The sequence below is a fragment of the Haliaeetus albicilla genome, chromosome 9 (genome assembly GCF_947461875.1).
Source record: "Haliaeetus albicilla chromosome 9, bHalAlb1.1, whole genome shotgun sequence".
NCBI classification, from domain to species: Eukaryota; Metazoa; Chordata; class Aves; order Accipitriformes; family Accipitridae; genus Haliaeetus; species Haliaeetus albicilla.
Genome location: NC_091491.1, coordinates 33,533,307 through 33,558,436, shown reverse-complemented (window position 1 = coordinate 33,558,436; position 25,130 = coordinate 33,533,307). Strand labels below are relative to the sequence as shown.

Genomic DNA, 25,130 nt, shown 5'->3' with positions numbered 1-25,130 from the left:
CGCTCGTCAGCGGGAAAAGTGCAACCTCAGGTTCTCTCCCACAGGCAGCTCTTTGTTCCCAGATAAAGGACCTTACACCAAAGGCCCTTTGTGCCGCTGCTCAGAACGGTGCTGGGATTAATTGTACCGATAGGTGCTTGAATGGGGAGCGCACAAGGCTGCTTGCTCCTGCCATAATATCTTCAAAACCAAGGAGGAAATTAAAATATGTGGGGAGATGCCCCTTTTGGTGGCGTTTTGACTAGCAGGCAGTCACCAAGATTGAGTGCATCCCTAAACAAGCTACCTTTCCTTCCAGAGGAGCACGGCACGGTGGCAAGGGGGAGAGGCATCCGGCACCACTGTGAGCAGCTGCAGCAGTGGAAGCCAAGCCATGTCCTGGGGCAAACGGCCCAGCCGTCGATGCTGTCTGCTGGAGCCTGGCGTGGCGTGAGTGGCCCGTATGGCCAGGCCAGGCCGCTCGCCCCACGCTGAGCTCCTGCAGACATGGTGCCGTGGTGTGCATAGCTCCCGGAGAGCATGGGCACGTTGCAGAACAGGTTCCTCTGTTTGCGGCAAGGCTGCGTGGGCGTCTTTACTAACTTTCCTCCCTTGCCTTCTTCCAGGATGCTCTGGACTTGCGCGAGCTGCCTTCTTCTCGTCGGGGCGAGGAGCTGGCGTCCTACCTTGCCAGCGCATCCTGATAAAAGCTGGCGGTCCCCATGTTCAAAGGCGAGAGCGTTCAAATCAGAGCCGGTTGGTGGAGACGATTGAGTCTTCCCCAGCGGCTTCATCTTGAAAGAATTTTGATTCCCCCCCCACCCCCCCCCCTTTCTGGCTCAGCCATCACTGCCGCGCGCGTCTGCCGCTCAGCAGCGCGAGACGGGCTCTCTGGGCCTCTTAGGGGGGGAGTTCAAACGTTTTCGCTGGCCTCAGACCATGCACACCGCATTCCTGAGCCCCTGCGCGGGAGGAAGAGGTCCCCGGCTCCAGATGGGTCCTCGCCAGAGCTTCAAACACGCAGCGAACTGCTGGGGACTCTGCGGAGGTGATGGGAGGGCTGCTGGCAGGGGACCCCTATTCTTTGCAGCTTGGGGTGTGCCTAGGAGGAGATTTTTGCAGGGCAAGGAGGAGGCAGCTGGAGTGGTGCTCACAGTCCCATCCGAGGAGTGAGGCTTTTTCCCTGCCTGGGATCCCACTCTGCTATGGAAATACTGCTTTTATGTGGGGTTGACCACAGCTTGCTGTACTCGCTGAGTGTAGCGAGGCTCCTGCTGCATTCTTCGCCTTTGCCCAGCTGAAGGTAAGGAGAGGACAACTCCCCAGCGCTGCAGACAGTGATAAAGCAAGCCTTAGGGTGACTTCCCCAAGCTGGTGAAATTGGGAGCCAATTTCCCGTTGACTAATGGGACCAGGCTCTCGCTGTGGTGCGCGGGATTGAGGTGGCTTTGACTCACTGCTTGGCCAGCCCTGACATTGTTCACGTCCCTCCAAAGCACCTGCAAACCTGAACTGGGCCGGGAAACCGCTGGTGCGGCCTCCGAGCCCACCTCTGGCACCATGTGCCGGAGGGAAACAGCAGCCGGCTGCTCCCAAACCACTGAAGCCCAGTGCTTGCCCATCTTCCCAGTTCCAGACACTAGCACATGCCCTTTCATGGTGGGGGGGCAGGCAGTGCTTAGCGTGCCCTGGTGTTTGCTGGAGAAAGGACAACGGGACGCAGATTTGGTGCCAGGCCATCGCGAGATCTCTGCGGCAGCTTTAAGGGCAGAGAGTGGTTTCTGCGGCTCCGCTGCAGCCGGCTTGGCTCAGCATGCCGCTGCCGGCCCCGGGACCATGCAGTGCAGCAGCCTGCAGGGCTGTCCACCCACGACCTTCACAGTGGCAGGCTGCGAGGGGCTGGCAAGCTCCACTGACCCGCCTGGCCCCGCTCGCTCCCGCAGCTGCAGGAAACCCCCGTTGCCCTCCATGCTCGGCCCGTTTCCTTTAGCCAAGTTGCTCAGTGATTTTATTTTTATTATTTCCCCTCCCCGCTCTTTCTGTGTGGTTTACGTGGCTCTTGCGCCAGCGGCCGGCTTGGCTCCGTCAGGTTTTTTTTCCCCTTCTCTGCCGGTCAGATGGCAGATGCTGCCAAATTAGGATACAGGCAGCGAGCCTCCTGTCCGAGCTGTGTCTCTGCGCCGGGCCGGCACTCGTGGGGAAGGGTGCTGCCAGAGGGGACGGCTGCCCACGCGCCCTGTCCTGGGGCCAGGCCAACATGGCAAGGGCTGCCTGCACGGGGCCTGCTGGCATGCAGGGGAGTTCCCGCACACCCCGGGCAGGTTTGGGGAGCAAAGATGCCCTCCCGCCCCAAGAGCAGGGATGCCGGCGCGGTCAGGTCTGCTGAGGCTAGCCACGGTATCCTTGTGCCGCCCTGCTCGCTGGCACACCCTGCCACCCAGATCCCCATCTCCCCGGCCTGACTCACCACCACGGCCGCTCATCCGCACCGGCCCCAGCCCTGAGCATGCAGGGCACCCCTTCCCTGCTCCTCCCGCCAGGTCCAGCCCTGCGGCAGAAACACCCACCCAGCTGCCCGTGCCAGGAGCGGGGCCCTTCGCTGGCCGGACCCACGCGGGGTCTCCGCGCCGGGACTTGGCAGCCTGGCGTGCTGTCAGTGCCGAGCACGCGCTTGGCTCCGCTCCGCCGCCAGCGCGGCGTGCCTGGGCCCTCGCGCGGCACCGCTGTGCCCTTATTAGGGCAGCCGGCGTATGGGGCCCGTCCCTTGGAGAGGTATGAGCTGCCCTGCTCCGCAACCTGCTCCCCCGTGGCCGCGGCACCGGCTGCCTTCCCTCGGAGCCATCCTGGTGCAGGGGTCTAGGGAGCACGGCAGCGTCTCGAGGAGGTCTCGTGGCTGCACGGAGCCGCGCTTGGGCCCCTGCCGGCGGTCAGTAGCTGATGCTGTGGGGAAGGGGAGGGGAGAGGAGAGGGATGGCGGTTTGCTGCATCCCTTGGGCAGGCAGTGCCTTGGGACCAGGCAGAGGCTGCCCCATGGGTGCCCAGCCCTGTCCTGTGCATCCTGTGCCCTGGCCCTCCTGGTGTCCTCGTCACGAGTTCCCCTGCATTACCTGCTTGGCAGACGGCTCCTTCCTTCTCTCTCTTTGTTTTTGCCGCATGCCTCTAGTTTGTGTTTTTGAGAAACAGCAAATAACCACTGCCCAATAACCACCTCTGCGCAAACAAGAGCCGGTGTCGGTTTGTCCTTCCTGTTGTAGATGCTGTCTCCCTGACCCTCTCCCGGCCGGGGAGCTGGCACCATGAGGGGTTTTCCTCGCTTTGTCCCCAGTGCTGTGTCCGCTGCCAATGCCACCAGCCCATGATGGGACTGTGTTTGTGTTTGCTCCACACGAACAGCCTGGGCGAGACGCAGGCTCGCTGGCCGGGCTGGGATCCTGGCAAACAGCGAGGCGGGTCAGAGAGCCCGCGTGTCCCAGATGTGCTTGTTTATCTGTGCCGCAGTGGCACTCACAGCCTGTGCTCCTGGCCCGTCCGTGGGTGCTGGTGAACTGCTGGCAGGTCTCCCCGGGGTGGGATGCGGGAGGAAGGTGTTTACCTCCAGCCAGGCTTCATCCAAAACCCTGCGACGCGTGAACGTTTCCTTCCTCCTCCGCACTTCCTCTGTGGCTGGGTCAGCCTGTGGTTTTCCTGGAGTGGAAGGAAAGGAGTTGAAACTGCCTCTTGCTTCTGGGGCTTAGCCGTGGTGCCTGGCACGGCCAAGCTGCCCTGGCATGTCCTGTGCCCCAGCCATCGAGAGCGAGTGGCTCCCAGCCCACTGCCAGCTCTGGGGGCTGGAGAGCCATGGCTCCCTGCATCTCAGGGCTAGGTGGGCTGAGGGACAGACTGATGGACAGCCCTCTGGGAGCTGTGCGGGGTCTGGGATGGGGTCATGCCTGCAGCCGGGGAGGAGGATGCCCTCAGCAGGGAGGCGTTTTGGAGCTGGGCCTGGGCCTGGCTCGGGGCAGGCACTGGAGCCCCTCCGAGCACACCGGGGTCTGTGGGGGACTGTTGCCCAGCTCTGGCGTTTGCACCCCCTTGCCCCAAAACCGCCTGGGCCGGAGAGGGGCCAGAAGACCCCAGGGATGCCTGCTGCCCTCCGAACAGCCTACAGGGCCATCCCTGGAGCAGGGGTTGCAGAGCCAGCAGCCCACGGAGGGGCCATTGGCACCGGCCCTGGAGCACATCGTCATTCTCCGTCCTTGCGTTTCGCTCCTGGTTTTTGCACGTGGTGCTTGCACGGAGCCGCGCAGCTCTGCCCGGGATTAGCGACAGCTGCCTGCAATTGCAGCTCTTCCCAGACAAGCGTCTCGCTCCCCCAAGGCTGGGGCTGGGGCTGTTTGGGGAATGCTGCTGGGGTGGTTTGTCTTGTAGTCTGCTCCAGGAATGTTGGCCAGACGGTCAAATTCTTCTCCCCTCTTGTAAAATGAGTGATGTGGGGCGTCTCTGGGAGAGCAGCCTGCCAGTCCCTCCTCCTCTGGATAAACCTGCCTGGCCCGCACCGCCCTGTCATGGGAACGGGCCCTTTCAACCCCAGCCACAGTAAATACGCGCCCTGCCAAAGCAGAGGGGGAGGGCGCGGATTGGGGGGCCCGGTCTGGTCTCCCTCCTCTGGCACCCCCCTATACTGGCCGGGAGGCACGGCCGGCCACACCGGCGGCCAGGGGTGGCAGTCCGTCCCCGTCCCCCCCTCACCACCTGGTCGGCTCCTTGTCCTGCTGCTTCCCCGCTCCAGCACGGCTCTCCGGGGACGCCTCGCTCTTCCTGTTCTCCTGACGGGAGAAGAGAAATCTGGAGTCTGTCTGCGCCGCTCCCCCCTCCTCCCACCACGTCTCACCCCCCAAGTTGCTGTTTTCCGCAGAAATGTCAGGCTCGGCTCTCCTCTCCCCCACTCCTCCTGTTTTTTTTCCCTCTAATCTTGGCCTTCGTCTCCAATTACTTCTTTCTCTCCTCCCTCTCTCTCCAGAGACCCTGATGGACACGAAGTGGGTGACCTCTGAGTTGGCATGGACAACTCATCCAGAGACGGGGGTAAGTCTGGAGCCAGCCCCGGTCCCGACCTCCAAAGGGCATGGCTGGCCCCGGCCCCACGGGAATCGGGCTGCTCGCCAGCGCCTTCACGGAGCTGGCTGCGTCTTCCCCCTTCCCTCCTGTGCTTATCCTCTCGCCTCGCAAAACCATCTCCTCCTGACTCCGTGCCGGCGGAGCGGGAGCGCTGTGGTCCCTGACCCGGGTGGCTCTTAGTCGCCTTGAAGACCAGGAGGGTTGGGACGGGTGGAGGTGCAGCTGCTTCTCTTCCCTGTTGACTGTTGCCTGGTCCCCTTCGCCCCGTGCCGTTCGTGATGTGTCCGTGGCACTGATCGCCCCTGCTGGGGGTCTAACCTGCTTCCCTTTCAATCACAGTGGGAAGAAGTCAGCGGTTATGATGAGGCCATGAACCCCATCCGCACATACCAGGTGTGCAACGTGCGGGAGGCCAACCAGAACAACTGGCTTCGCACCAAGTTCATCCAGCGCCAGGACGTCCAGCGCGTCTACGTGGAGTTGAAGTTCACCGTGCGGGACTGCAACAGCATCCCCAACATCCCCGGCTCCTGCAAAGAGACCTTCAACCTCTTCTATTACGAGTCGGATACAGATTCTGCCTCTGCAAACAGCCCTTTCTGGATGGAGAACCCCTATATCAAAGTGGATACAATTGCCCCGGATGAGAGCTTCTCCAAGCTGGAGTCCGGCCGTGTGAACACCAAGGTGCGCAGCTTTGGCCCTCTCTCCAAGAATGGCTTTTACCTGGCCTTCCAGGACCTGGGAGCCTGTATGTCCCTCATCTCCGTCCGGGCTTTCTACAAGAAATGCTCCAACACCATTGCTGGCTTTGCTATCTTCCCGGAGACTTTAACGGGGGCCGAGCCCACTTCTCTGGTCATCGCGCCGGGCACCTGCATCCCCAACGCAGTGGAGGTGTCTGTACCCCTGAAGCTGTACTGCAATGGTGACGGCGAGTGGATGGTACCCGTGGGAGCGTGTACGTGTGCCGCTGGATACGAGCCCATCATGAAGGATACCCAGTGCCAAGGTATGCGCGTGGTAGTGGCAGAGTGACCGTGGCTCTTGTCCCCGCGGACGCGTTGGTGCAGAGGAGGTGGTTTTGCGTTGAGCTCAGTCTGTTTTCAGAGGCTTGGGAGCTGGGCAGGCTGCCTGAGGAGGGAGCAGGGTGGTATTTCAGCAGACTAGTCTGCTATTTGACTCAGCACCTAGAAGCCTTAAAGCCTTCGTGGTCTGGACTAGCACGGTGTCTGCTGTGACACGCTGGTTAGGATCCGCCGGTGCTATCCTCTGCGGGATGCAGCTCCTTGCAGGGGTACAACCATGGCTCAAGGCATGGTCCTCAGCAGGGATTGGGCATGTTTAAGCCCCTGAGCATTACCAAAACCTCCCTCTCACCCCTGCTGCCATGTCCAGCATCTCCCCTTTCTCCCTCCTGTGGCGCTCGTGGCTGGGGCAAGTAAGTGATTGTTCCTGGCAAGTGTGATTTCACGCTGCTTGTGTGGAGGCACTCGGAAACCCCAGTGGTGAGCGGGGCCCTGCTGCACTGGCTGCGGGAGAAGCCATGTGGATGCATGCTCCCACTGCCAGCGCCGAGGGCTTGCAGCGGGGAGGGTGGGGAGCGGCATGAAGACAGGGGAGCCAAAGCTCCATGTCCCTGCTTGGAGGGAAGGGAAGAGCATCCTGCACATGGAGCTACTGGGGATGGAGAACCACCCTGAGCAGCAGGGTAGCCCTGTGCGGGTCCTGCAGCTGCTGTGCTCTCCCACGACAGCTTTGGTGTTGCTGTTCCACCCCAGGTTGGGTGTATTCATAAGGAAAAATCTGCCCAGATGGATATTGCTCTCCCGTGGGCCAATTTTGTCTTTGGGAGCTACCTCTGGCAGGGAGGACCCTGCCCTGGGGTGGCTGGGGTTTAGGGCAGCAAGGTCACCGCTCCCCTTCACTGGAGGCATTGCGCAGGGAGCAGGACGCCAGTTGGGCCCCCAGCGCTGGATGCCTCGTGCTCACCGATGACGGGATGCTTGGCTCCAGCCCTTTGCTCTTGGCAGAGGCGATTTGGGACGGCCCGTGACGTGGGGCTCGGGCCAGGCCAGCCTCTCCGCTGGCTTTGGGAGCAGTTTAGCTGTTGGCCATACCGCTGCGGCTGGTTGGGGAGAGCTCAGCCTCCACAGAGCCACGGCCCTGCTGGGGAGCCTCCAGCACCCTCAGTGCCAGCACAGCCCTGACTTCAGTGCCCTGGCCCTCTGCATCAGTCTTGCGAGCAGCCGATCTGGCTCCTCCTGGGGCAGATGGACACCAGTGCCAGGCATCACTCACTGGGTGAAGAGCCCACACTTGAAAGTGTGCGCTGGTGTCCCCGCTCCTGGGGAGCTGTTTTCCTTCTTCCTTGGGCTGGGACAATACCAGACCGTACAGGGTATTTGCTCTTTCCCAGCAGGGAGTGGGGTTTGGGCACAAGGTGACACCGTTTCCAGCCAGCGTCTGGGCTGTGCCAAGCCGGGGCATCTCAAGGAAGGACCAAGGGCTCCTCAGGGCATCGCTGCAGCCTGAGGCAAGGTCCCCTCTCCGCATCCCCCAAGCCAGGCAGACACGCATGTGGCAGCTCTCTCAGCGCCTTTGATTTCCCCCCGCAAGCCCCAGCTTCTTCCTCAGCGTGCAGGGAAGCCACACTGAGCCGCGGGCACGTCTCCATCCGGCAGCCTGCTCTCTCGCTGGGTAGAAGCGGCGGTGTCCTCACGTTTCTCTGGGAAAGTTGTGCTGCGCTTGTAGGATCAGATTTTCCGCCATATGATCGTGTGTTTTAAGTGGAAACAGCTGAAGAAGGGCTGGGAGAAGCTGGAGCCACAGCTCCCTTTTCTGCTCTCGGCTGGATGTTCCTTTACCCCATTTTGGCAGCCCAGTACTGCCGAGAAGGCTCTCGGCCCCCGCGGCGCGGGGAGAGGTGCGGATGCGGCCCCGCAGAGCTGGCGTTTTGGCAATCCCGCCCCAGGGAGCCACTGAGGCTTCACCGCATGGGTGAGGAGTGCTCTGGAGTGCCAGATGGCATTTTAATAAATAACAATACCCAGTTACTGCTTAGATGGGATAAGCCCTGTTGTAAGTCTCCCCCTTTCCCCAGACTTTCAGTGGCCTTTGAAGATCTCCTCCTCCTCTTTATCTCCATCCAGAGCCAGGATTAGACCTCGCATTCAGACCTGTTACAATGCAGCTTGTATCCTGGTCCCTCGGGAGCCGAGGGCTCATCCCGCCCGGCTGAAGGCAGTTTCTTTGGCGTGCTTTGTAATGCGATACGCCAGGCTGGTATCTGGCGCTCTAGTCCTGAGTTGCCACAGCATTGATTTGGCATCTCATTCTCAGCCTCATTATCTTTATTTAATTAGCACACGGCCCTTCTGGGGGTTGTGCCACTTCCCACACGCTCCCCGCCACGCAGATCTGCAGAGGCAGCTCTTGCAGGATGAAGAGAAGCTGCTGGCCGGGGAGGGGGATGAAGGCTCCCACATGCCTCCACAGGCAGGGGTGCGCTGCCTTCGCCCCCTCACATGCCGAGCCCTTCGTCCCCTGGGGTTCAGCCTTTCCCCCAGCCCCGGCCCTTCTTTTGGTTTGCAAGCACCCGAAACGTTCAGGGGATTCGGTGTCAAAGCCTTCCTCGCGTTGTGCAGGCAGGCGGTGGGAGTTTTCTTTGAGCAGTACGGGGCTCCTGGCGAAGAGCAGCCCGGTGCGTGGCACCTCCCCAGAAATGCTCCTGGGCACGTGCTCCCTGCACCGGATTCACCGGGGTTTGCACCCCTCGTGTTGCTGGCTTCACCCAAAGACAGAAAGGTTTGGGGTCTGGCTGGCCTCCGTACCAGGGCTAGCAGTGAGCCCCCTCCTCGCGTGGCCCTCGGTGCCCACGGTGGGGTCCTGAGGGCGGCCACGATGTCCCCAGAGCCTATGCCCTGCTCAGGAAGGGGACTGAGGCTGTGTGGTACAGTCGATGGACACCAAAACCATAAAAAGCACCCAGGCAGACAGTGTGCAGCGTGATGCTGTGCTCTCCTCGGACCCATTTCTCAGCTTTTTTGATGTCCCTTTTCTGATGGCACCAGGCGCTGTATTTTTGGGTACAGTCAGTAGGTGACAGCAGGTCAAGCTGGGGCCAAAATCTGAATTTCTGTGAAAATAAATTTCCCTTGCAATCAGTGACTAATGGAAACATCACCTTGAATTAAAAAAAAAAAAAAAAAAAAAGAAAAAATGCCAAGCAAGCATTGCACTTGCCAACTGTTTGCAGCTTTGCATTGCAACACGGCCTTGCTGCATGAAACCCAGGAAGTGAAACTGCCTGCTATTAATTGCCTGGGCTTCCAGATCAAAGGCAGCTCAGCAGCGCAGGCAGGGGAGAGCTGCCGGTTTACAGCCAGGCAGCTCCACAATGGGTTACTTGTAACACGGTCGAGGAAATCTGCCCCTGCCGTCCTGCCTGTGACCCACTGTGGCTCAAGAGGCAGCTTTGCTTATTGAAAATTTTTTTTTTTCCTTTGAAAAAAAAAAAAATTTGGTTTCCCGCCTGTTCTTTGGATGCCACTGTTCAAATCCCTGAGGGCTCTTTCCCTTCTCTCCCCTTCAAATTTACTCCATTCACTTTTGGACTGTGCTAGTGTGAAATATTTCCACCCAAAGGGTAATTTAAAAAAAAAAAAAAAAAAATCAAGTGCCTTTTAAGAGAGACTTAAAAAGAGAGTTACCGCCTCAGCTGTAGCCAGGCTGTTGCTTCCACGGCTCTAATCCATCTGCAGCCGCTTACGAAAGCGGGAAGGGAGCGAGCCGTGCAGGTTCATAAAGCACAGATCGTCCCAGGCAAACTCGATTGCTGCCTTTAGAGAAATTACAGGGTTGCTGGACAAAGGGATGTGATCGGTTTAATTTATCTAGGCTCAAGCGAGGCGTTCTGCTTCAGTCCTACAGGGAGAGAAATAGCTGGAAGGATGCTGCCCGGGCTGGAACAGCGTCGTGTGGATGGGAAAGCAGTCGAGACCTGAAACAGGGTAGTTCGGGGCTGGTGTTTCCCGATGTGCCGTGGGCTATCCCTTCCTCCTTCCCTCCGTTTCCCAAGGGAGGGGACCCCAAAGTTTTGGGGATGTACACAGGGTTCGTTGCTGCTTGCCCGCATCCCGTGCAGTAATGGAGGCTGCCTGCGGGATGAGTCACTGCTCGCTGCTGCTGCCAGGAGGGTTTTATTTCGGTGTTTTTTTCGGCTCCCTCCCTTGGACTTCATTCACCAGGGTGGGGACTGTATTTGGGAAGAGTGCCCTCCTCTTCCCCCAGCCCTGTGCTGCAGCTCTGCGAGGCAGGATCAGGCCCCGGAGGTGGGCGACTGGTGAAAATCCCAGAGGGGCTGCCAGAAGCAGCCGGATGGCTGGCAGCGGCTGCCGTGCCATGCTGTGCCGAGTGTGCGATGCCCTGTAGTGGGTGCAGGAGCAGTTTTGCAGCAGCCCCAGGGCTGCGTTACTGCCCCCCTCCCTCCTGCACCCCACAGAAATCCCCTCTGCAGCTGATCCCCGCTGTCAGGCCAGGCGGCGTCTCCCTCCCATCAAACCAGCGGCTCCTCTTCAGACTGGGGAGCTCCGCTTCGGTTCCCTGACCTGTTATCCTGTGGCTGTCAGTGACTGTCATGTTCTCCCCAGAGGTGACCGCAGCCTGGCACCAGGAGATGTGATCTGTGTGCGGAGGTTCAGGGTTGTTATTTTATTTGAGGACACTTCAGCGGGAAAAGTGCTTATGCAAACCTCTCGGTGGGGAGCGGGGAGCCTGGCTCCCCGGCTCCGGCTGGATGGAGTCACGTTCCCGCTCTGGAGCTCCCAGGCTCGTTCCCCAGCGTGCCGGCCAAGACAGTGGTTGTTGTACAGGCAGTTTCTTGCAGAGAAGAGATGACACAGCGGCTTATCCACCGGGGACCTGGGATCAACTTTCAGCTTGGTTACAGCCTTCAAATGTGGCGGCTGAGAGCTGTCACGCTGCCACCGAGGTCTTTATGCTGTGATTTATTAAGCGGAGTTGGAAACTTAAACACTGGAGTGCATCTGGGCCTCGGTCCCTCTCCTGCTCTTCCTCTGCTTAACAACAGGGCTGGGATGTGCCTCGTCCCCCTCCTGTCAGGGTGGCATAAGGGTGCGAAAAAATTACCTTTATCCCTTTTGCCTGCGCTGGGCACTCCTGCAGGATGGCAGGCAGCTGCCCAAGGATGGCACTGCCCATCCCTTCCTCCCATGTCCAGGAGCGCAGGAGGTCACTGTCCCCTCTGTGCCCATAACCCACCAGACACCTCCTGCATGCTCAGCACCCGCCGGCCAGAGGCCATCATCATCCCTCCTGCGTCCTTTGCAGAGCACCTTGCTGTCCCTGGCTGCCGTGTCACACTTGGACTGTTGGCTTCTCAAAGCTCTGGTTGCTCCAGCTTCACTCTCTCCCCAACAAGCCTGTTATTTCAGGGGGTTTTGTCCCTGATGGATCTGGGCTCCTGTCCATAACCGAAGCATGTTTGGCAGCTTTCTGAGCCCAGAGCGTTCCTGTCCAAGAGGTTTCAGTCATCTCATTCCTCAGCAATCTGGTTCCTTATGTGTGAATCTGCATCCACCCAGTTTGAACCGCCCGGGACTCTGGCTGGGGTGGGTCTGCCTTTGCTGAGGCTGCTCCACTACCTCTGGGCATCTGCTGTCCACGTCTTTGCGTTTCATGGTGGCGAGGGTGGCCTGGGCTGGGGGTACGGGAGCCCTGGACTTGCTCACTGCGGGGACAGTCTTCATCTCTTGCAGAGGAGCAGGTCTGCGCACTCCTTTGCCCTTCAGCCTGTGCAGTTGGGATGGGCTAAGCTTTAATTTCCAAAGGGAAGGCCCAGAGGTTGGGTGAACTTGGGTCAAGGAGCTGGAGCGAGTCCAGCCATGTGGTCGGTCCTGTTTTGACCAAAGAAGAGTCTCCTTGCCCGAAGGCTCGTGCCCTGGGAGTGGGAAGCAGCTCCTGCCACCCATCCGGGCAGGGGTGCTGGAGAGCACACAGTCCACAGGTCCCCTCCTCGGCAGTGGGGTGCCTCCCCCGCGATGGGGCTGCTCACGCGTCCCCTTGCCCAGCAGCACTGCGACGGAGTGGGGCTTCTCCCCTGGGGCTGCTGCTGCTCGGTGCCTGGGCAAACTGGGGTGCCAGGACGGCACCCCAGAGCTGTGTGTGGGTCCCCGCAGGGCCGGCCGGGCAGCGTGTGACTCAGCAGCACTCCATGCCCCACGCATGGGGCTGCAACCAGCCGGAAAACTTCCACGGAGGGTGTCACAAGATGCCTCATAGCAGGAAACTTCACTTGCTACAGCCTGGTGAAGCACCGGGAAACCTCCTCCTGTTTACGGGGTGATGTGTGACAGGCGTGGGAGGTGGGACAGAGCTGCCGGGAGGGTTACGTGCCCTCGGGAGCTGCCCTAACCCCATCAGGGCGATGAGGATGTGTCCCCCTCCAGGGCCGTTGGTGCTGATGTGGCCCCGGCCGTGGCAAACAGGGTGATGCCAAAGCAGAGCCGGCACCAGCAGGTCTCTCACCGCTTTGGCCAGCTGTGAACGCAGAGCACGAGACCCTCTTCCTTGGGGCAGCACTGTGATAAATCAGGCTATTTCAAGGTGTGGGTCGGGTTTCCGAGGCCACTCTGCCCCTTGGCTCGAGTGCCATTAATCCTTTCACGTGCCCCGTGTTACAACTAAACACCCCGTGGTGCCAGCCGGGGCAGATCCCAGGACTTGTGGCTCCCTGAAGGACCCTGATCGGAAGCGGGGGGGTAGGAGGCGGCAGCGGTGCCGAAGCAGCTCTTTAGCCAAGGACCTGCAGGAATGTTTTAATCTCACTCAGCGCTCCACTTGAGCCAGCCTCGGCCTCGGGAGGTGCCACCGCCCCGGGGGCTGAGAAGTGGCTGAAGAGCCCGAGGCGGAAGGTTTGGGGCTAAGTGGCTGCATTTCGGATGGCGGAGGCCTCTCGCAGGGGCTGCTTATTCCAGCCATATTTCCCTGGAGAACGGATCGCTGACCCTATGGAGGGTGCTGGACCTGAAAACCAGCTGGGGAAGAGTGTGGCAAAGCCCTTGGAAAGTGCAGTGAAGAAACAGAACTGGGGATGTGCTCTCCTGTCTGGACCTGCCGTGACCCCCATACTGCTGGTGGTGACCAGCTCTTCCCATCTCCGACTGCCCCAGGTCTGCTGCCGGAGCACAGCGTCTCCTGGGCAGAGCTGTGCCTGCGCTGGCGGGTACCCCTGCCCTGTGCCAGCAGCCCGCTCTCGCCTGCCCTGCCCGGCCAGGGCCACCGCGTCCCTGGGCACGGCTGACAGCGGTGGGAAGGCTTGTAGGTGGCCTTTAGTCCTCAAGCCACTGATCAGAGATTTGGCAGGGCAACGAGGAAGGGTCTGCCCGGCCTTCAGGGGAATGGTGGATGTTTTCTGGGTGCACTTTATAACTCAGGTCTGTTTTCCCTTCCTCCAGCATGTGGCCCGGGAACCTTCAAGTCTAAGCAGGGGGAAGGTCCCTGCTCTCCCTGCCCTCCCAACAGCCGGACCACCTCGGGAGCAGCAACAGTCTGCACGTGTCGAAACGGCTTTTTCCGGGCAGACACGGACCCCGCAGACAGTGCCTGCACCAGTGAGTCCTGCCTTGGGCGAGGAGGGGAGGCAAGGGGAGCTGTGGAGGTGGCGGGGGTCCACATCTGGGGCAGGGGGAGTGTGCTGTGCCCACGCCAGAGGTGAGCCAGGCATGGGGCACGTCATCCCTGACCCCCACATTCCCTCCGCAGGCGTCCCCTCTGCCCCTCGCAGCGTCATCTCCAACGTGAATGAGACGTCGCTGGTGCTGGAGTGGAGCGAGCCGCAGGACACGGGTGGGCGGGATGACCTGCTCTACAACGTCATCTGCAAGAAGTGCAGTGTGGAGCGGCGCCTGTGCACCCGCTGCGACGACAACGTGGAGTTCGTGCCACGCCAGCTCGGCCTCACCGAGCGTCGCATCTACATCAGCAACCTGATGGCCCACACCCAGTACACCTTTGAGATCCAGGCCGTGAATGGCATCTCCAACAAGAGCCCCTACCCTCCCCATTTCGCCTCTGTCAACATAACCACCAACCAGGCAGGTCAGTGGAGCTGCCGGAGAGCAGGGGCTGGCTCTCCACTGCAGAGCGGAGCAGGGATTTCTTGCCGTGACGGCCTTGGAGGCTGCAGTCCTTTGTGCTGCTGTGTTACTGGCTCTCTGTGCCTGCATCTAATCCCCTGGGTAAATTGTCCTCTCCGTTTAACGCATGTCCCTGGAGGACATGAGATCAGAACGCATGCAAGTGGAGAAGGGCAGGGTTGGCAGATGCTCCAAAGAGCTCTGGATCTCCTAGACCTACCCCAGAGATGTTATGCCTGCTGCGAAGGGAGGAGGAAGGAAATGAGATTTCTCCCCTGTGGGCCTGTGAAGGCTCAGCACCAGCTCAGACCTTCACAGCCAGCCGAGCGCTCTGCCGTTCCCTCCTTCCTCCCGCTCTGGCCCAGCTCCAGCGTGCTGGTAATCTCCAGCCGCCGCACTCTGATCTGATTTCACGGGTCTTGTCGGTGGGGTGGAGCGCAGAGCTCCTGGTGAGTGGAGGAGGGGAAGGAGCCCTGGTTTGGGCTGGCAGGGCCCTTCCCCGGGCCAGTTTGCAGCTAGGCATGGGGTGAAGCATTGCCTCGGTGCTATTTCCAAGGCTCTCCTTGGTCTCTTATCACCTTGGCTGCAAGATGCTGAGACCGCACCTCCCTACAGAGACTTGCGGGAGGCCAGTCTCAGAGCTTTTCCATGCCTTTCCACCAAGGTTATCCAAGCAGGTCCCAGGCAGACAGTCCCCTACACTGATGTGGGATGGTGGAGGGGTCATCCTGGCACAGATGGCTCATTCCTCCCCTGCCCTCTTTCCTAGCCCCGTCTGCCGTGCCTACGATGCACCTACACAGCAGCACCGGGAACAGCATGACACTGTCGTGGACTCCTCCAGAGAGACCCAATGGCATCATTCTTGACTATGAGATCAAGTACTCAGAGAAGGTAAAGCAGGAGGCAGAGCAGCTTTTTCTCTCCTCCAGCCTTTCTGGCTGGCCATCAGCATTGTGGCAAAGGGGGTCCCTGTAGAGATAGTGCCTGGGGGATGTGGGAGCCAGCAAAGGGGGGATTGCTTCACAGAGGTGACACCCACATGTCTCCCCTACAGCAAGGCCAGAGCGATGGCATCGCCAACACAGTCACCAGCCAGAAGAACTCAGTGCGGCTGGACGGGCTGAAGGCCAATGCTCGGTACATGGTGCAGGTCCGGGCACGCACGGTGGCTGGATATGGCCGCTACAGCCTCCCCACAGAGTTTCAGACAACTGCAGAGGACGGTAGGTACTAGGGCTGGGCTGCCTCTGTCCCCCAGCCCCCCTATACGTGCTCCTTTCCCAGCTTGACTTCGATTCCTGCCTCCCCCTCTGTTAGGCTCCACCAGCAAGACTTTCCAGGAGCTGCCTCTGATAGTGGGTTCAGCCACTGCAGGGCTGCTGTTCGTCATTGTTGTGGTGATCATCGCTATCGTCTGCTTCAGGTACTGGCTTTGCAGGGAAGGGGGGTTCAGAGCTGGGTTTGGGGGTTGCTTGTGTCTGCCCCAGAGCTTTCCCCCTTGCCTGTAGGCAGAGCTCTGGCAGCTCCAGTCTGAGAGCAAAGGACTGGACCTGCCACACATGGGTACCAGAGCGTGGGTCCCGTGGGAGGACTGTGCATCTCTGCTTCCCCAGCACCAGCTGGGGCTCTGCCCAGACTCCTGCCATCCTCTCTCAGCACAACTAGGCCATCTTCTCCCATTGCACCTTGGGTGGAGGGATGGCTCTGCTTGCAGGCTGCCGGAGGGGAAGCTCTCTGGCATAGGCTGTCTGTGCTGGGATTTGGAAGCTGGCAGTCAATGTCTTTGCCCCATCAGGAAAGGGATGGTTACTGAACACCTCCTCTCGTCTCCTTTGGGCAGGAAGCAACGCAACAGCACAGACCCTGAGTACACAGAGAAGCTGCAGCAATACGGTGAGTGTGAGAGCCCAACAAATGGGCTCTGCCTGCCCTCTCCCAATTCCAGCCCCATGCACAAGCGAAGGGGCAGCCCTCGCTAGCCAGGGACCGGGAGGGATGGGCTGACAGCTGGCCAAGCTGTCTCGGCATCTGTCACCCGTGTGGCATCCCTCCTGGTGATGATTCCTCTGCCATTGCAGTCACCCCTGGGATGAAGGTCTACATTGACCCCTTCACCTACGAGGACCCCAACGAAGCCGTCCGGGAATTCGCCAAAGAGATTGACATCTCCTGTGTCAAAATCGAGGAGGTCATTGGAGCAGGCAAGTCCCGGGGCTAGGCACAGCAGCAGCTGAGACCGCCACCCCTTACCCTGCCGCGTGGCTCACCGTGCCTCCCCCTTCTCCCCTTCCCCAATGCAGGGGAGTTTGGCGAGGTGTGCCGCGGGCGTCTGAAGCTGCCTGGCCGCCGTGAGATCTTTGTGGCCATTAAGACACTGAAGGTGGGCTACACGGAGCGGCAGCGGCGGGACTTCCTGAGTGAGGCCAGCATCATGGGCCAGTTTGACCACCCCAACATCATCCACCTGGAGGGTGTGGTGACCAAGAGCCGCCCCGTCATGATCATCACAGAGTTCATGGAGAACTGTGCGCTTGACTCCTTCCTCCGGGTGAGCATCCATCCCCTCCTGCCCTGGGCTGGGGGCTGCAGCACATGGGGGACAGCAGCTCCAAGCCCTCCTTCTCCATCTCTCTGCATTGTTGTGCTGGCATCCCCAGGGCTAAGCTGTGCATAGACATCATGGGGTGGGGGAAGAGGGGTGGCTCTAGGGTGGAGGAAGGTGGTGGTAGCACATTGGGATCCTTCCCCAGTCTGTTCGGGGTGTTGCAAACCCCTCTGATCTCTACTCTTGCAGCTGAACGATGGGCAGTTCACGGTCATCCAACTGGTGGGAATGCTGCGAGGCATCGCCGCTGGCATGAAGTACCTTTCAGAGATGAACTACGTGCACCGGGATCTGGCTGCCCGCAACATCCTGGTCAACAGTAACTTGGTCTGCAAAGTGTCTGACTTCGGGCTCTCTCGCTTTCTGGAGGACGACCCGGCCGACCCCACCTACACCAGCTCCCTGGTATGGGACACTCGTGGTGGATCCACCGATTTGGGAGTTGGGGGAGACGCCTCAGGTATGTGCTAAATAATGGAGCTGTGTATCCGTGCAGGGGGGCAAGATCCCGATCAGATGGACGGCTCCTGAGGCCATTGCCTACCGCAAATTCACTTCAGCCAGTGACGTGTGGAGCTACGGCATCGTCATGTGGGAAGTGATGTCCTACGGGGAGCGACCCTACTGGGACATGTCCAACCAGGATGTAAGTGCTCCCTGGGGAGCGGGGAGCTATGGATTGCCCCAGGGGGGAGCCCGGGTGGCTCACAGCCTGCCTCCGCATGTCTCTCCACAGGTGATCAATGCAGTGGAGCAGGATTACCGCCTGCCACCCCCCATGGACTGCCCCACGGCACTGCACCAGCTGATGCTGGACTGCTGGGTGCGGGACCGCAACCTGCGGCCCAAGTTTGCACAGATTGTCAACACGCTGGACAAGCTCATCCGCAACGCTGCCAGCCTGAAAGTCATTGCCAGCGTCCAGTCTGGGTCAGTGGCATCCCCGCTTCCAGTCAGGACTTCCCCAAAGGGAAGGGAATGCTGGGGTGGTTGGGACTCGAGATGTGAGAGGGCAGGGATAAGAAATCTCCCCCGCTTCCAGTTACATTTCTCTGTCCCCTGCTCCCTGTGATCTGTGGCTCTCTTGTGCTTTAGCATCTCCCAGCCACTCCTGGACCGCACCGTCCCAGATTACACCACCTTCACCACCGTGGGAGACTGGCTGGACGCCATCAAAATGGGACGGTACAAGGAGAACTTTGTCAATGCCGGCTTTGCCTCCTTCGACCTGGTGGCACAGATGACTGCGGAGTAAGTAACTGCTTGTGGAGGAGAGAGAAAGCTGGGGCTGGAGCTGCTCTACACTGTCCCTTGTCCCTTGCCTCTCCGGCAGCTGCCACCTCCTGCCTGAGCATGTGGAGGGCTGAGTTGTGCATGGGGTTTTCCCAAGGGAGTTGAGGTCTAGGATTCAGCGTGCAGTCCCCTGTGGTGTTAGAGGGACACTGAAGCTTGGCAGAGGGCTGTAATGAAGGTGGATGGGTCCGTCGGCCGCAGCTGGATGGGGCACGGCCACGTGCTGGTATTGGTGCTGGCATGGGGGCTGAGTCTTCACCTTCTCCTTGCAGAGACCTGCTGAGGATAGGGGTGACGCTAGCAGGGCACCAGAAGAAGATCCTGAGCAGCATTCAGGACATGAGGCTGCAGATGAACCAGACACTCCCGGTGCAGGTTTGACCGCAGGGGACTCTGCATTGGAACGGACCGAGGGAACCTGCCAACCAGGTTCAGTTTGCGGTGCAGCCCGGCTTCCCGTTTCCCCCTTCACACGGCGCTCCTCTGCCTCGGACGGTCGCCTGGGACGGGATGGGATGGGCTACCCTTCCCTGGATCAGAGGCACTCGTGCCGAGAGGGAGCCCAGCTTTTCGTCCCGTGTCCTGGAGCGGCGAGGCAGCAACGCATCTTCATATTGAAGATGGATTATGGGACAGAGATGGCACATCCCGCTTCCCGCCCTGTCTCGGTGCTCATCGGTTTGAAGAGTTGTTCTGCTTCTTGGATTTCTTTTCACCCCCTTTTCCCCCCGTGTCCTCACTTCCCTCCTCTCCCCGAGGCCACAGACTGTTTACCCGTCCGCTGAGTCCGTCGGATACGTCCGAAGCCTTCCCTAACTCTGGTCCCCACCTGGAAGCAGCTGGGGGAGGCCGAGCCAGCAACAGGGCCGGGGCCATCGGCCCCAGACAATCACTCCTCTCCTCTAGCCCTGGTGGCCCCTCCGCCCGAGGGTCTGCACTGGAACGTGTCCGAAGGGAAGGCTTCGCTCCCTTTCTTGGCTTTGCACGCCAGAACCCGAACCCCATGAGATTTACTATGCAGGGAGTTAGGCAAAAAAAAAGAAAAAAAAAAAAAAAAAAGAAAGAAAAAAAAGAGATATATTAAAAAAAAAAAAAATAAGAGGGAGCAGAAAGGGGAGGGAGGGGGACCAGGCGCCCAGCTCCGCATCTCTTACCCTCTTGGTTCTCGTGGCCGGCTCTGGACTGCAGAGCGAGGCCGTCAGCACGTTTGCACAGGGACCCTCCGCCCCCGGACCGACGGCAGCCGCGCTCCCCCCTCCAGGGGCCGGAGAGCGGGGCTGGGGCGGGGGCTGCGCCGGGGGCCAAGGCCCGGTCTCCCCCAGCCTCCTCTTTTATGCAGAAGGAGCGGGTGCCGCCGGCGCGGCCGCCCCGCTCCTGACACACGCTGTGATTGCTGCCAAAAGACTCACTCACCTTTCCCTGAGGATTCACTGCAGCCCGGTTCCTCCAAGCCGAGGGAGAGACTCCCAGCGTGCCTGAGTGTGCGTGAGTGTGTGCATGCGTGCGTGGGTGTGTGCTGGCCGGCAGGACTGTGTGAGGCAATGGGCAGAATAAAGGCAATAAGAATTTTACTGGAGTTTCCTTTGCTCGATCGCGCTCTCCCTGGATGGGCCCGGCTGCCTGCGGCTTCGCTGCCCATCGGGGTCCTCCTCCTCCTGGCCAGCCCCAGGCTGGCTCTGTGCCCCTTTCTGCTACCCCCATCTCTTGCTGTCGCGTATTCAGGTGGTCCCGCAGGGTCCCCCTCGGCACCAGCGCTGCTGCAGGGTCGGGCCAGGCAGCGATGCCGTACCCAGCCTGCAGCGCCTGGGGACCCGGCGTGCTCCCCTGTGGGGCTCGTAGGGTGGAGGTTGAGAGTCCCAGGGCAGAGCCAGCTGTGAAACTCCCATCTAATGCACTCAGAGATGCTCATCATTGTTTTTTTCCCCATCCCCTCCTCAAGTCAAGCTGGAACTGTGAGAACCAAACCCGGTGTGCAAAAACTGAGCGGGTAGCAGCCATGCTCACTGGCCATCCCAGCGCCAGAGGGTCCCCGCAGCCCCGGGGCTTCTCCCCGGAGCTCCAGTCCTCCTCTGCTCTCCCCAGGCAGAGTCCGGCCCCGGGCAGGAGTGTTGCAACAGCCACCGGCATCCCTGCATCACCAGCGTCACTCCTCCTCTCTGTGAAATGGCAGCAGCTGAGCCAGGTGGGTGCATGCCAAGGCAGCCAGCTCTGCTGCAGGCAGCAAGGTAACCCCCCCCAGGGGCTGCTATCCCTGGGAGAGCGGGGCCGGGGGGGTCCCCATGCCCTCAGCCCAGGGGGATTGCACCCTAATAGCTGAGTGGGACCCCCGGGTGCTCATGCTGGGGGTCCTAACAAGGTCCTTATGCCCCCTTGGCGGTAGTACACCTCGCTGGCTCGCTTGCCGGGGTGCTTTGCTGGCGGTGCAGAGGGGCAAGCGGGTGCTCCCCGAAATGAGGGAGTGCACCCCTGCGCTCCCCCACTGCCCTCGGCCCTGCTCCCCTCCCTGCCCCGGGTTAGCTGAGCAGGTGCTATTTTTCCCCTTTCCTTGAAACTCACCTGCCCTTGGGTTTCTCATTAACCCCGTCCTCCTCCCCAAGGAACAGTAAACAAGGCCGAGAGGGCAGCTGGCAGCAGGTCCTGTGCCAGGGAACGGGCTTCCCGCATCCCACCGTCCCTCCTCCACTTGATGTATCAGGGATGCTGGCTGTTGGGGACACCAGTTTCGCTGGGGTTTCCCAGTCCTGCCCACCCTGGCTGCTCCCTGGCCTCCGCCACAGTGGGACCCCAAACGGCAGTGCTGGGCAGACCTCCCCCCTCTCCCAGGTCAGGCGAAGCAACCTGGCATTGGGAAGCTTTTAAGAGCAGGCAGCCAAATAGATGTCAGAGCTCATTTTGGGCTTGCTAGCCCCCTCAGCCCCCCTGACTGGAAGCTCTGTGGGGCTCAGGGGCTGGCCCTGCGGCCCTTGCTCCCCCAGCCCTGGTGCTGCAAAGGTCCTGCTGCTGCAAGGTTTGGGGTCCCACCGGTCCCAGTGCATCCCAGGCATCCCCACCCCAACCATCCAGCCTGGCCTGCCTTTGCTACTCATTTTAAACAGCAAACCCACAACAAACCCCCTTCTCCCAGCCTTCTCTGTGCCCACCCTGCTCCCATGGGGCAGGTTGCAGTATCCCTGCAGTCAGCCCCGGGGTCTTCCTCAAGCCTCGGCCCCCCACGCTGCCCAGTTTGCACCCAGGGTTTGCACCAGTGGCTCTTCACGTGCTGTACCTGCCACCTCTCTTTTCATACAGATACATATAGGGGGAAAGCTGTGTTCGATGATGAAAGAAAAGCAACAGTGAAAAACAGCAGCAAGGGAAATTAATGCGAGCGTGCGTTTGTAAAAATATTTTTTAACGGAAAGACTTTTTTTCAATTAAATTATTTAAGGAATTTTATGGAGGTCTGCGGTGCCTGCGTGGTTCTTGGGGGGCTCTGGGTGGTGGGGAGCCCTGCGTTGGGTGGATATGGGTGCGTTTGGGCACTTGTGTGAGTAAAAGCAGGTCCGTGGCAGTGAGCAGGAGGCTCTTGGCCCCACACGGGTGCAAGCCGAGCCCAAGCCTCCCCAAAGATGCTCCCCGCCACCTCCCAGGGCAGCCGGTGGGTGAGGACCTTTGAGGGGCTGAGGGGAGCAGGCGATGCTCCCCGAGCTGGCAGTCCTCGGGTGCCACTGCGGGGACATCGTGGGGCAGTAGTGATGGGGACAGTGTGGGGTGACCCTTGGGGAGCCTGGTGGCCAGGCTGGGGTGCGGGGGAAAGCAAGCCCTGCCTGCACCCTGCCTGTGCTCTGCCTGAACCCTGCTCTTCCCCCCTCCCAGCCTGTGCAAAAGAGCCTTTTGTGCTGCTGGGTTTTTTTCCCCCCTTTTAATTCCTAACCAGGAGATTAAGGGAAGACAAAGGCTACGATTGTTCCCGCTCTGCAGAGAGCTGGAAAGTTCGGGGAGGGGGGACCGTCCCTTTCCAGACAGGCCCAGAGGAGGGGGACGTGCCCCAGGTGGAGGGGCCGGGGGGGCAGGGGACAGACGACACCCTGGGAGCGGCAGTGGGGGGTCCCGGGGGCACGGCTGGGGCAAAAGCACACCGGGTGCTAAGGGGTCCCGCTGGGGTGGGCTGGGGGCTCAGGGCTCCGGCGGGAGGGTGGGAGGCTCTCCGCAGCAGAGGAGGAGGAGGAAGGCCAGGGATGATGGCTTGGCCGGCTCTGCCGGCTGCTTGGCGTTTTCCCTGCTAACTCTTGGCTGACACCTCGACGACTTGGCAGGGAGAGGATCCCGCAGCCCCGTCAGCCGCCTGGGGCCGGCGCAGCTGGAAGGGATCACGGCTCGGCACGGCTCGGCACAGCACGGCCGTGACCCGGCAGGCCAGCCCAGGGCATGGGGCAGCGGGGGCACGGGCACCCCCATGGCCCCCACCATGCCTCATCCCCGCTGCCACCCTGCACCCAGGGGAATCGCCAGCGTGGTCGTGCCGGGGGCCGCATCCTGCACTGTGCTCAGCCAAGAACGGGACGGACGCCGGCCAGGCGGGTCGTTGCCTCGTGGCCGGAGCCGGGGATGCACCGCGGCCCGGGAAGAGGCTGTCCCTGCAGCACGAGGGACGGGACCCGGCGAGTTTTCCCATGCTCAGGGGGAGCCACGAGACACCCATGAACGCCCCGGCTCTGCTCCTTCTGTTTCCCGTTAAGATTATTTATTGGTAATTTTTAAGACCACTTACAGACTCTGTTCACGTGCCAGGACCCTACGCGGCTTTTTCCCAGGGCTTTTTTTTTTTTTACTAAAAAAAAAATAGAAATTGTTTTAATCATTTTCTTCCCACTCCTTCCTTCCATCTCCTTTAGCAGCTAGCAGGGGGCTTGCACGTGGTACAGCGCCCGTCCTCGGCTGCCGCTGCCACCCGTCCTCCCTGCCCGCTGCTGCCAGGGCTGCGTTCTTACCCCCTCGAGCAGGGCTAAGTGTCCCCACAGGGGGACCATGGAGGACAAGATCCCCCCCAGCATCCCTGTGCCAGGAGCTGCCAGCCAGCCTGGGATGCTCCCGAAAAGGGGATCCAGGGGCCGGGGGGCTGCCTTGGGGAGCAGGAGGCGGTTCTCCCCCAGATGCCTGGGAGCTGACATCGTCTTTGGCAGCACTCAGCCAGTGAGCGAACGCGCCCGCATTAATCACCCTGCGCCCGCCTGCCTTGTTCGAGGAGCAGAATCTGACTGACGCTGGACCGGGAGGCAAAAGGCAGCTTTGGGTTATTAAACAAAACCGGGGCAATGCCTCGACCTGACGTGGTGGTCTGGTGTTGGGGAAAGGCTGGATCTGCAGGGAGAAATCAGAGGGAAAGCCATAGTGGTCTTGCTGGTAGGGCTGGGGCTGGTGCCGGGGGGGCTGCATCATTCCCCTCCACCGGCCACCCTGGCTGGAAATGTTGGCTCCTTTGGAAACAGGGGGAGCAAAGGGGCTGCTGCATGGCCAGGAGTGATAGGTAGTGATGCCCCGGTGTCTGCCAGCTTGCATCGCATGGGTTTCGCTGGCCATCACCCCACAAGGCAGCATCGCCCGTCCAGCCCCTCCTGCCACCCAAATCTGGCTTCTCCTGGAGCACTTGGGGGAAATGGGGAGACCTCTTGCTCCCCCCTCCACGGCCACAGCCCAACCGGCCGCTGAGCCCCCTTATTGCCCCCGCGGCCGCTTTGATCTCCCTCGAAGCCGGGGACGGTATCACCGCCGGGGGCCGAGGGCCGCCCCGGGTGTCAGACAGGTTCAGCCACACATTTCTGGCTAATGAGAAATTTCCTCTCCCCGGCTGCTCAGCTGGGTTTTTTTTAGCTCCAGTATCGCTACCCCACCTCTGCCTCCGCCGGAGCCGGCTGAGTCACGGGGGTGTGCGAGCCACCTCCCGGCACGCTCGCTTCGCCCGCTGGCCCGGTGCTTACCAGGCCCTGGCAGCACCCCCTCCCCACCTCTTCCCCTGGGGATGGCGTGACCGGGAGCCCGGCAAAACCAAAACTCCGATGACCCATCCCGGCGCGAGAGCCAGACGCTCCAGAGCGATGCCCTGAACCCGGGCGCTGCCCTGAAGCTGGGGTGGATGGGCTGAGCCCAGGGAGGGGATCGGTGCGGCAGTGGGTGGGGGTACGGGTGCTGCACCCCGCTGTGACCCACCGCGCCAGCTGCCCTGGTCCGTGCTCAGGGGAACCGCAGCTCCGGGCAGCTGGGGAAGTTCAAAGGGAAGGGGAAAAGCAACAGTCCTCGCTCTACGTGAGGGTTTGGGCTCGGCTCCCCGCGCACTCCCCACCACCCGCAGCCTGCAGTCATTTCATGCCATTAACGGGTTTCCTCACTCTGAACTGGTTAATGAGCCAGCGTGGGAAGCAGCAGGGGCCGAGGGCCCCCAAACTCAGGCAGCAGAGGGGGCGAGCGGCTCCTCCTAGCATAGCATATGGAGGGGAGAGGGACCCACCACCCACCCTAGTCCCCCATTGGGTCCTGCAGGTTCCTGGGGCTCCCTGGCCATCCCCACTGACCCCCAGCACATCCCCGCCACCCCAGCAGCCCCATGCTGGTGCCCTGAGAGAAGGGTGCCCCGTGCCACTACCCCCCGGGGTGGCTCAACCTCTTGCCACCTCCCTTGGTGCAGGTTTCCCTCATCCCGCTGTCCCCAGCGTCACCCAGGTGGGGAGCCGGGACTGCACCCCAGGAGGATGAAGCTGAAACCATGACCCATCGCAGGGGCGGTGAGTCAGGCAGTGCCAGGTGACTTGTGCTGGAAAGCATCTTCCAGCACCATCCCCATCCCTGTACCTGTCCCCATCCCTATCCCTCTCCCCATCTCCACCCCCATCCCGCAACGCCACAGCACAGACGGACCCCACGGGAGCCGCTGATGGAGAGGAGGGAAGCCAAAAGCTCCAGGGAGGTGGCGGGTGTTTCTATCCACAGCTGAGCCTTGCAGGAAGGAGAGCGGGAGGATG

General features: G+C 60.9%; 1 protein-coding gene across 3 annotated transcripts in view; it reads left to right on the top strand.

Moving 5' to 3' along the window:
- Nucleotides 1-21,574, top strand: part of EPHB3 (EPH receptor B3) — a 30,567-nt gene extending 8,993 nt beyond the window's left edge. For 2 of the 3 annotated variants that reach the window (XM_069792594.1, XM_069792596.1), the window contains exons 2-16: nucleotides 4,979-5,043; nucleotides 5,416-6,088; nucleotides 13,554-13,709; nucleotides 13,861-14,196; nucleotides 15,004-15,128; nucleotides 15,292-15,460; nucleotides 15,555-15,660; nucleotides 16,033-16,130; nucleotides 16,316-16,438; nucleotides 16,538-16,785; nucleotides 17,032-17,247; nucleotides 17,339-17,488; nucleotides 17,579-17,772; nucleotides 17,938-18,093; nucleotides 18,408-21,574. In XM_069792594.1, coding sequence (XP_069648695.1) covers nucleotides 4,979-5,043; nucleotides 5,416-6,088; nucleotides 13,554-13,709; nucleotides 13,861-14,196; nucleotides 15,004-15,128; nucleotides 15,292-15,460; nucleotides 15,555-15,660; nucleotides 16,033-16,130; nucleotides 16,316-16,438; nucleotides 16,538-16,785; nucleotides 17,032-17,247; nucleotides 17,339-17,488; nucleotides 17,579-17,772; nucleotides 17,938-18,093; nucleotides 18,408-18,516 — 2,924 coding nt within the window. In that variant the 3' untranslated portion in view covers nucleotides 18,517-21,574. The remainder of the gene's footprint in view (nucleotides 1-4,978; nucleotides 5,044-5,415; nucleotides 6,089-13,553; nucleotides 13,710-13,860; nucleotides 14,197-15,003; nucleotides 15,129-15,291; nucleotides 15,461-15,554; nucleotides 15,661-16,032; nucleotides 16,131-16,315; nucleotides 16,439-16,537; nucleotides 16,786-17,031; nucleotides 17,248-17,338; nucleotides 17,489-17,578; nucleotides 17,773-17,937; nucleotides 18,094-18,407) is intronic. The other variant, XM_069792595.1, reaches the window with a different exon arrangement.
- The last annotated feature ends 3,556 nt before the right edge of the window (nucleotides 21,575-25,130 follow it).